General features: G+C 37.7%; 1 protein-coding gene and 1 pseudogene across 1 annotated transcript; both read right to left on the reverse strand.

The window, feature by feature from the left end:
• Window positions 1–1159: 1159 nt before the first annotated feature.
• Window positions 1160–2658, reverse strand: LOC119903659 (annotated as a pseudogene).
• Window positions 2659–7198: 4540 nt separating this feature from the next.
• Window positions 7199–8128, reverse strand: LOC119903913 (olfactory receptor 142-like). Its single transcript, XM_038720213.1, has one exon. It carries the CDS (start codon window positions 8126–8128, stop codon window positions 7199–7201), a length of 930 nt encoding a protein of 309 aa, XP_038576141.1.
• Window positions 8129–11015: the final 2887 nt, after the last annotated feature.

The raw sequence follows: 11015 nt of genomic DNA on the forward strand, positions 1-11015 counted from the left end.
TGGAGAGTTTCCTCCCCCTGCACATCACAGAGAGGTATCCTCTGGGGAATGTAAATGTATTCAGCAGATATCATGGTTGTTTGCTTTTCAAATCTTTATGCACAACTGGAAATTTTTGCCTTACTGTGAAGCTCCAGAAACTGCGCTAACAACAGCATTTCACACATTTTAAAATATACAGCCTCTCGTCATTCACTTAATAGTCAAAAGCCTCTATCGTTGTCTTCACACTCACTGCAAATAAGCAGTATCTCTTCTTTTCTGTTGGTTTTATTATTTTACTGTGCAGTTACATACAGTAACATTGCAAAGTACAACAACAGATCCTGTTATTGTTTTTCCCAATCTATAATACAGAATGTGATGCAGTATGGAATCATGAATGGTACAGTTGTCTCTCCGTTTGTATTAAATCTAGACTGCTAAAGGATCTGATAAAAGACTGTGGATCAAACGCTTGAGTCAAGTTTTCAAACTGTGTACACTAAAAGTACGTTGTCTCTGGCTGGTAATATTACACTAGACCAATCTCATTTTATTTTTGAAGAACATCAGCTTTTATCATCAAACAGAAAATGTACAAACCTATATGGACTCGACTGAACAGGTTAAATTACTCTTTTTTTTCCTCAGCCAGTCTGACTGTTTAAACAGAATTTGGGTTCTCGGTAGTCCTTGGTGTTCTTGTGTAGACTAAGCACTGAATGTAAAAGGGAGAGATTAAATTAATTGCAGTGGAGCCAGTTCTTCTTATTTGTTTTGCTTTAATTGTTGAATTTCAGAGTAAATCCACCATAAGGTCTCTAAATGTCCACACCATTCTGACAAGAGGTCTGAGCAAATAAATAAATGAAGAAATCTGTGAGGGTGTTCTGTGTTTGTTAAATGTTATTGTAAGTATTTTAAGTCTTTAAGGTGTAGCTTTACTTGGCAAATGTGCATTAATGGAGATAAATATGAACTCTACACATTTTACACATTCAAATCAGAGAGACACAGAGCGTGTATTCTCTTTCTGGTGGACTAGTAATTTGCTATGCCTTGCTTGTTTTTGCACATACATGTGAATAACTGTCCTTGTTTACGACAGCAGTGAATTAACATTACACTTTGAGATGGATTAGCACCAAATCACAAAAACACCAAATCTGCCTGCACTTCACAGGTATTTTTTACTTATTCTTATTAAACCTCTGCATGTTGAAGTTAGGTTGAGTGTGGTGGAATTACACAAAGTCATCAAACTTCACAAACCAATAAAAATTAAAGCTGCAAGTAGTGTTAAACAGGCCCTTGCCCCCAAACTGAACGTACCAAACATTACCAGATTCCGTGCACTTTTAGTACCAGGGACTGTGGTATAAGACATTACAGTGGAAACGTTGTAGGAATCATGTCTGTCCGAGTCACTATAGCATTTTATTATAACCATTTTTTTCTCTTTATCTTTATTACTCATGCACATTACATCATATTGACATTTGTAAATTTATGAATGGAAAATGATGAAATGAACATCTTTGCTATTTACTAAATTTCAAAATACAGTAGGCTACAGATGTTCCAAATACTTTTCAAGTTACTGTACAACTTAAATTAGTTTAACAGAGCTTTCCCCCCTTGAAATGACATGTACAATGTACAAATTCCTGGTTTACAGAATAGTCTAAATGAGTCTAAATTTAGTTTGTCCCATTAAATTGAATTAGAGGTTAAACTTAATGGAAAAGTAATTTTCATCATAAACTAAGTCCAGAATTCTGTTTCGTATTTTGGTCAGTTTAAAATCCATATATTAGAGGATTAATAACAGGAGGAATCAGCAGTAATTCTATATGGATGAAGTTTTGAAAGCTTTGAGGTAAATCTGTGGAGCCAAATCGCATATGCATCATATCAAAAAAGTACTACAACCAAGAAAGTGACTAGAGAGGTAAAATGAGGCACACATGTCTGCATAAACTTCACCCTGTCATCTTTGGACCTCACACAAGTTCTAATAAGATGCATATAAGTCCAAAATATGAAAAGGCCATGAGACACATACAGAAAAATTGTAATATTCGCAGCTACACTGTTTGAGAAAGTGTCATTTTCAGGGCAAGCAAGTTTAACGATCATCCAGTTGACACAAAACAGTCTGTGAATATATGTACTACATAACTTTAGTCTTGAAGTGAGCACAATATTGATGTAGGAAATGAAGAAAGGTGTTAGCCAGGTGAAACATACCAGCAGAGACAACCTCCACTTTGTCATGAAAGAGTGGTAGTGCAGTGGTCGACATATAGCCAGATATCTGTCATAAGCCATAACTGCTAAAATTGACAAATCACAGCAAAGAAATGAGTGTATGATAAAAGCCTGTATAAAGCATCCTTCATATGAGATTTCTTGAGAAGAGGACAGCAGATCTAAGAGGAATTTGGGGTAGAAACCTGTGGTTCCATAAAGTCCATTCATGCAAAAACTGCACAATAAGATGTACATAGGTTCATGCATGTTTTCATCTAAGATTATGATCATGATGACAGAGGTATTTAAAAACAAAACCACACAATAATACAGTAAAGCGAGTGAAAAAATAGAAATTCTGTAATTCAGTGTCTCATCTATCCCTGAGAGAGTGAAAATTCTTACAACAGAAACATTAGTCATGATTAGAAAACAAATCGTTCTACCTGTCTACCAGTGTTACAACATACAGTAGCAGGTTACAAAGTAGTATGCAGTCTGTTCTGCCTCTGGTTTCTCTCCACACTATCTATAAATAACATCTTTGACTGTGACAACACAACATTTGGGAATTCAGTTGGTCCAGTAAAACATGGGGAGAAGTAATCAAAACAATTAAGAAGATAATTTGCATCATATCATCATCATCACCAGCATAAAAAAAATCATAATCTTTGGATCATCTGTCAACAAATCTGCAGTTACATTGCAAAGGCAACATTTGCATGACATTACAGCTATTATTTTCATAATAGCTTATTTCACTATTGCCATCAGTTCTTTTAGACTTGTCTGCAGCCTTTGACACTGACGATCATACTGTTTGATTCAATTGATTGGCTATAAAAATGGTTTAGGGTATCTGGTGTAGTATTAAACCAGTTTTTTGTTGTCCTGGGTCCCAGACTTAAGCATTTTAGTATTTCATAAAATTAATAAAGACAAATCCATCCATCCATCAACCGCTTATCCTGTGTACAGGGTCACGGGGTGGGAGGGGGGGGGGGGGGGGGGAGCCTATCCCAGCTGACATTGGGCAAAAGGCGGGGTACACGCTGGACAGGTCACCAGTTACTAAAGAGAAATGTATCTATAAAACATCTTAATTAAAACCTCCATGACTCCCAATTTCTATTTAGTTATTAGTTATTTTTCTTTGTCCAGAGGAAATCTAGTAATTCTAGATTCTACTGCCCCAAGATGTCCAACATGCTAATACTGATGCAGAGGTTTCAATGGCACTGGTGCAATTGATTCAGCCCTAATAAATCAAATGTTGGATCACTCATGTCCATCAGCTGACATGTGTCTTTTTGTTTTGTTAGCAAGTAAGGTAACACAGTGGAATGTTTTCTGGCTTCTGAGCCAATTCAGAGCCATACAGGATGAAGTTGTATGGCTATATGTATCTACAGCTCAGTGGAGCTGCCTTGTCCACCTGTCGCCATGGTGGGCAGTCTCTGGCTGGACTTCTAAATGTAGAGGCCAATCATTTGATAATGCCAGCAACATGTCGGGACTGTACAATGGACTACATTCACATTGAAAAGAAACACATTAGTCCATCGTGTGGCTTGTGCTGCCCTTTCTCTAAATTTAGTTGGTGAAAACAACAGGTCAGCAGTCCAGAGGTGGGACAGTATTTCAGAGCTCTGATATAATAATAATAGACCTAAAATTAAAGTCACTATCAAACAGTCAGTGGAGCTGCCGAGCTGACTCCACTAAAGCTCTCTGGCAACACTACTGTAAAATAAAGGTTGTCTTAGAGAGCATATCTGAAGTGAAGCCAGCACACTGTGTTTAAAATAACATAAACAGGAAACTGCATTTATTTATTTCTAGAATAACATTTTTACTCAATTCCAACTGAGGAGTTTGAAGCTGCAAGAGGACATAGGACATAGACCTCATGACAGCAGTGCAGCTTCTCAGGGTCTCTGCATGAGTTTGTGTCAACACAAATAGATTTTTTTTGCAGACTTTGAAAGATAAGCATTAGCTGTACCAGGTGTGTACCAGATGTACCAGCGGACCAAAAAGATGACAGTGCAGAAAATTATGCTTTATTTAATGGGAAAAGCTAATTTAAGTAATTGTCGTGTAAAAAATTCAAGACTTAGGCCAGATAAAAAAAAGCTTAAACATTTCTCAACATGTTTACTTTCCGCAAAAATAGACACCAATTAGAGTAAAATAGTTTCATCAGAGAGGGTCAGAGATCGATGCAAAATAGAGTCCCATTCTGTTACCAGAACAGAGACCCGAGTCATGTAACAACTGATTTTCAACTTCTTTTGGACCTCCTATTAAAGCTCTGCTTCTAAGCATTATGTCATCTCTTGGCTCTTTTTCCTGCTGCAACTGGTTCTGTGGAAATTCCCAGATAGCCAAGTAGCTGTCATAGATTCACCTTGTGGCTGATCAGCAGAGCAAAGATGTCTGCCTGACGGTGTACTGCTCTACTTCTCTGTGGCCTTGGCATGCGTCTTACTGATCATGACATCTCATCCAGCTCTGGCCTTGTGGAAAATCCTGGTGAGCTAGTGTTTTCTGTGCTGTGTGCTAGAGACAGGGCATCTTTACTGTGCACTGACTTAAGGCCCATTTATACTCCTTCGTAGGGTCTACGTGCGTACCTACGCCGTAGGCTGCGCATGTAGCCATGCATTTATACTTGTGCGTAGGTGTGTCCGTCGTTCTGCAATTACACCCCCAACTGCTAGTCTAGTAGCGCTAAAGTGTCCACTGTGTTGAAACATACCAGCAGAGACAACCTCCACTTTGTCATGAAAGAGTGGTAGTGCAGTGGTCGACATATAGCCAGATATCTGTCATAAGCCATAACTGCTAAAATTGACAAATCACAGCAAAGAAATGAGTGTATGATAAAAGCCTGTATAAAGCATCCTTCATATGAGATTTCTTGAGAAGAGGACATCAGATCTAAAAGGAATTTGGGGTAGAAACTTGTGGTTCCATAAAGTCCATTCATGCAAAAACTGCACAATAAGATGTACATAGGTTCTACTCTTGGTTACTTATTATGTCACATGGAGCCGGTTTTTCATATATGTTCATTTGTGCACAGCCTTATCCTCCTGGCAACCACTACGCTCAGTCTGCCTATATGGATCCCAATAAATAACCAATGTTTTTGATAACACATGCTTTCATGCAAATCCTGCAAAGCTACCATACAGGAGTCACAAAACTACATTACAGGGCTGGAAGTAAAATAGGTCTCCTTTAACTTCTTAACAAAACAGATGTGGTGTTTAAACATACTAATGCAACTAATATGCAATTTTGTATGACAGAGTCTTATTTAGAGTTACAGTTCTGGCACTTAATAAATATATCATAATAAATTGCCTGGCCTGAGGTGCAAGCATCATTGGCCCATTTGGTGCATTTCATACACTTCATCCACATACTGGCTAAAATTCTGTTTATCAGTTCAAACAATCTTTCTTCCTTCCTTCCCTCAAAAACACATTTCCTTATTGCAATTACAAATAAATTATTTTAAATTATATATAATATACTTGTTGTCTAACTAAATTAATGACTGTGTGAAGTCTTGAGTAGTCCAGAGACATTTTTACAGTATCATTTAATACTGGTGTCATATGTTATTACACAATTTCACACTGTTTTATGTGTATACTTTCCCCAAAGTCATTGAGACAACTTGCCCCAAACTGACACACATGTTAATGTTAGCTAACAAGGTTAGCTTAACATAGCACTTCAGCTGAAGTATCAAAAGACACGTTATTGTCTCCTCTAAATTGTGCAAAATTATTATTTTGAACATTTACAGAAATTGGATTGCATAAAATCTAAAGTGCAAATGCTTTATTTTTGAAGCACAAAATAAAAAAAAGGAAGTTGTGCTCACCTCAGGTTAGAATGACCTTGACCACATTTGAACAGGCAAAACAAGTCCCACAAAGTGGCTATTTGATTTTTGAGATAGAGCCTCTAGTGTTGGAGTTATGAACAGTGTCACAACTTACACACGTGACAACTTACCCCACTCTCCCCTATTCAGTCATTTGGATTGGACAATTTATGGAATATAACATATGAACCTGTCTGGTTTGCAAGTTCTTTACACGAACAATGAATTATGTCAGAGATCTGTGTCTATTTAGTAAAATGTATGTGATACTATGTAAAGTTACTATATAGTCAATACAATCACAAGTCTGAGCGTTTATCCTTTTGTTGTTAATTTCAATTGTGTTTATTGTACAGTTTCACCATGGAGGAGACAGAATAAAAATTGAAAGTTTAGTAGCAATATGTTGGCAATCACTTACTTTCACAATATTTTCTAACAGACAGAAAGAAGGCACCTAAAATACACATACAGTATGTTTAGTATGCTCAATTCAAAAAGCAGTGGGCATATGATATATGATTGATGAAGAGTAAATCAAATGTCCATAACAATCTAATTCATGTGAAAGGGTTAGACACACAAACACAATAAAGACAATATTCAAAACTTCAATGTCAGCTGGGATTGGCTCCAGCCCCCCGCGACCCTGTACGCAGGATAAGCGGTTAACGATGGATGGATGGATGGACAAGAGCAGAAGAACAAACATTCATATATATTCACATTACATATAACATACAAGAAATAATGTTGAAAAGATCAATTCTTTGTTAGTAAGAATGTATTGAGGCCTCGCACATGTAGAACAAACTGGGACATTGTGGAGACATTAGGAGGAAAAAACCCAGAATCATGAGATATCTTAAAGCAAACACATCTAATGTTTCACATTAAAGTGAATTGCCTTAGGGGGGCTGCAAATTAGCTCATTACATAATGTTGCAGTGATGTACTTATTTCTATGTAACAATGTTTATCTGTATTGTCTGTGTTGAATAAACAAATTAAAATAATTATTTAAATAATATTCATATAAATATATAATATAAGAGGTCATTTTCTTTCAACTTTTACTAAACCCAGAATTTTGTTTCGTATTTTTGTCAGTTTAAATCCATATATTAGAGGATTTATAACAGGAGGGATCAGCAGAAATTCAATAGCGATGAAGTTCTGAAGGCTTTGAGGTAAATCTGTAGAACCGAATCGCATATGCATCACATCAAAAACTACTACAACAAGGAATACGATTAAAGAGACTAAATGGGGCACACATGTCTGCATAAACTTTACCCTGTCATCTTTGGACCTTGCACAAGTTATGATAAGACGGATATAAGTCCAAATTATGAAAAATCCATGAGACAAATAAATGAAAAGTGTTGCAAATGAAGCAATGTTACTAGAAACAGTATCAGTTTCGGAGCAAGCAAGTTTAACAATTATCCAGTTCACACAAAAGAGTTTCTGAATTTTCGAACCACATAATTTTAGTCTTGATGTGACCACAACATTGACGGAGTAAATGCAGAAAGGTGTCAGCCAAGACAAACATACCAGCTGGGAGAGCCTCCTCTTTGACATATAAGAGTGGTAGTGCAGTGGTTGACATATAGCCAGATATCTGTCGTAGGCCATAACTGCTAAAATGGACAATTCACAACAAGCAAATGAGTACATGACAAAAGCTTGTAAGAGACATCCTTCATATGAGATTTCTTGAGAAGAAGACAGCAGATCTAAGAGGAATTTGGGGTAGAAACCTGTGGTTCCATAAAGTCCATTCATGCAAAAACTGCACAATAAGATGTACATAGGTTCATGCAGGTTTTCATCTAAGATTATGATCATGATGATTGAGAGATTTAAAAACAAAATCACACAGTAATACAGCAAAGTAAATGTAAAGAGAGTTACTCTATAATTACTTGTTTCATTTACCCCTGATAGAAGGAATATTCTTACAACAGAAACATTATCCATTATTTCCAAATCTTCAGATTCTACCTTTCCGGTGTTACAATATACAATAAGTGGTTTAAGAGCAAGCGTTTACACTGTTTTCTCTGTTCCGGCTGGTAATTCAAACTCTAATCACTGGTCAAGTAGCACTAACACACACACACACACACACACACACACAAAAAGAGTCAAACACAAATTCTACTTCTCCAGCTCCAGCATGACAAAACAGATGTGCTGTAGCTTCATCCCGAAGTCTGTTCTCTCCATACACCTTCCATAAATACCAGCTTTGGCAACAACAACAGAACACCTGGGAATTCAGACTCTATGCAGACTTTATGGTCTGGCAAAGCTAAAGTGATCAACACAAGTAAGTAGTTAGTTTGACCATCATCATGTAACTGTTCATCTATAATCAAATAATTAACACATTATGTCTGAATACACGTTTATACATATTGGGGGGCATCGCGACTTACGAGCAGTCCCGAATCCTGAATCCTGCCCTGTTTGTCCTAAAAATTTGACTAAACCAGAGTTTTGATTATTTATAGTCTAATAAAACATTAAGTACTGCTTCGTGAAACATTCTTTCAGTGCTGCTGACTACAGCAGGGGCTGCAATGTAATGTCGACACTGTGTCATTAGTGTTGTTATGACTACAAAGTAACACCTAACATGCTCTTTCCCCCTTTTTGTTTTTTAGTGTAATTTAGTGTTTCTCAATGGGGGCGGTACCGCCCAACCGGGGGCGATGGGGGGCGCTGGAAGCAATATTTTGGAAAGGGGGGTGCTGAGCTGCTTTTGGGGGGCGTTTGTTGGTTAGAAAATCTAAGGCGAGTTTACACCAAAGATTCACTACAATACAACTTTAAACTTTCAAAAAAACTGTGGTCTGCAACATTAAAACCCGCCAGTTTAGTTCACTGCGACGGTGTATTTTTTTTTCTCTGTCACCTACTTGTGGTGCAGCTTCGTGCTGCCTTCATTGGATCGGGAAGTCAGAGAATCATCTCTAAAAACTCTGTAAAACGGACATTCTCTTTCTTGGTGGAAAAGTGTTTATTTCTCTGAGGAATATACCGTGAACGCAGTGGTTACACATTTACATGAGGGATATTCCGCTGACAGACTTACCCTGAAAGCAACTTCGCAGCAACACCAGCGAGTGACGTGGACCCACCTCGCGCTTTGAGTTGCAGACAGCTTGTACCAAAGCAGACATATACAGGAGTTTCAGTAGGCTATAAAAATGCCCTGACTTGCTCTGTTGGGGACTGTTAGCGGCACTTTATCAGAGGTGCTGAAGTTAACATGTTTTAACAGTTGACGTGAGATTTCTGCCTGATAACAGGTGTTGTCGGTTAGTTTCGCTTTCCCCCGGCATTCGAGCTCCTCCTCGTCTCATCCAGTTCTGTGTCTATCAGACAGTCGAGGGGATACTTCCAGCGAATTGGTAACATAATGCAGTATAGGGTATGTAGTAAAATATTATGAATTCTATTTAAATAGGCTAATGACATTAGTCTCCTATTACGACTTTTTTTCTTTACATGTCAGAGAACACAGATAAGTGGGAGAGATTCTGAATATTTTTGAAATTTTTGAACATGAGCAGAAAAGTTAGTGTTTCCCATGCGTTCATTTATTTGTGGCGGCACGCCACAATATCAACGCTGACCGCCTCACATTGATTTTCGATTTTTTTTTCTAGGCATATTTAAAATTGTATTTTACTGCAGAGCTGCAGGCAGCGCATTTTCGCTCGTCCCTCTCTCTCACCTGTCCCTCGATCTCTCGCTCTCTCTCCCTGGTGTCCAAGCTATTAAAAGTTATTAGCAAGTATTTAAGGAGCCTAGCTAATAAGGAGAGCTAAGTTAATGTTAGAAAACAGCTGGGTTTTCGAGGCTAGCATGCTGTATCTGCGCCACAGTTACACTGTCATTCTGTGGGAAACACTGAGTTATGATAAGTTATTAACAGACGAGCTAATAGAGTCCAGTCAATAACTTATTAAAACGGATTAATTTATTACTGAGATGAAAAGGGGCCACAAACACATTTAAATAGGTTAATTCCCCACAAAAGAGGTAGTAAGACTTAATCGTGTGTTGACTCAGCAGGGATGATATTAAATAAGTTGATCTACAGGAGAAAAATATTTAAAAACAATAAAGAATACCTGAGAGCCTCACTACATTATATTCTATTATAATTATATTTTTGAGTTGTCAGCCGCCACCTGAATATTTAGACATTTCCACCATAAACTGGTGCAGAAAAGGCAGAAATTGGAGGAGAAATTTTCACCAGAAAATTAGTGTTTGATGCTCAAAATCTTCTGGGGGAGGACCCCCATACCCCCCACTTATTAAGTGGCCCATCCAAGAAAACAGTATCTGGCTTCAGACACAATTTCTGGGAGGAACATTCACTTAAATATAATTACTTTTCACAAGGCTTTTTTGTTACCTTTTCCATGTTTTTAATAACAATAGTAACAATAAAAAGGGACCTGGATAATGGATACGGGGGCGCTGGCCCAACAAAGGTTGAGAACCACTGGTGTAATTGAAGATAGTGGAAATTACAGTCGCGAGGACAGGGGAAGTGTAGCTGCAGGCAACTACGTAGTGGAGCTCTGATACGTGTAGTGAGTTGACAGATGTGATAGGCACTGCACTAATGAAATGAATGAAATATGTATGTAGGCTATAATGTAACAAGTAATATTTTTACATACACAGTTACAGTCACTGTGTAACAGTGTGTTGTATTCTTATGACTCTGTAACAGGACTCGTGCACAGGAGCAGTGGGAGAGAGTTCTATACACCTGCACACTCGAACATGCTGTATGGAGGATGGAGTCTGACACCGAAATTTAATACAGAATGAAATAAAT

This window comes from Micropterus salmoides, unplaced genomic scaffold (assembly GCF_014851395.1).
Source record: "Micropterus salmoides isolate LMB-PRFRI ecotype aquatic unplaced genomic scaffold, ASM1485139v1 Ms_hic_scaffold_15, whole genome shotgun sequence".
Lineage (NCBI taxonomy): Eukaryota > Metazoa > Chordata > Actinopteri > Centrarchiformes > Centrarchidae > Micropterus > Micropterus salmoides.

Excerpts from the sequence above, each read along its gene's own strand:
- LOC119903913 (XM_038720213.1), bottom strand. The coding sequence starts at position 8,128 with ATGGATAATGTTTCTGTTGTAAGAATATTCCTTCTATCAGGGGTAAAT.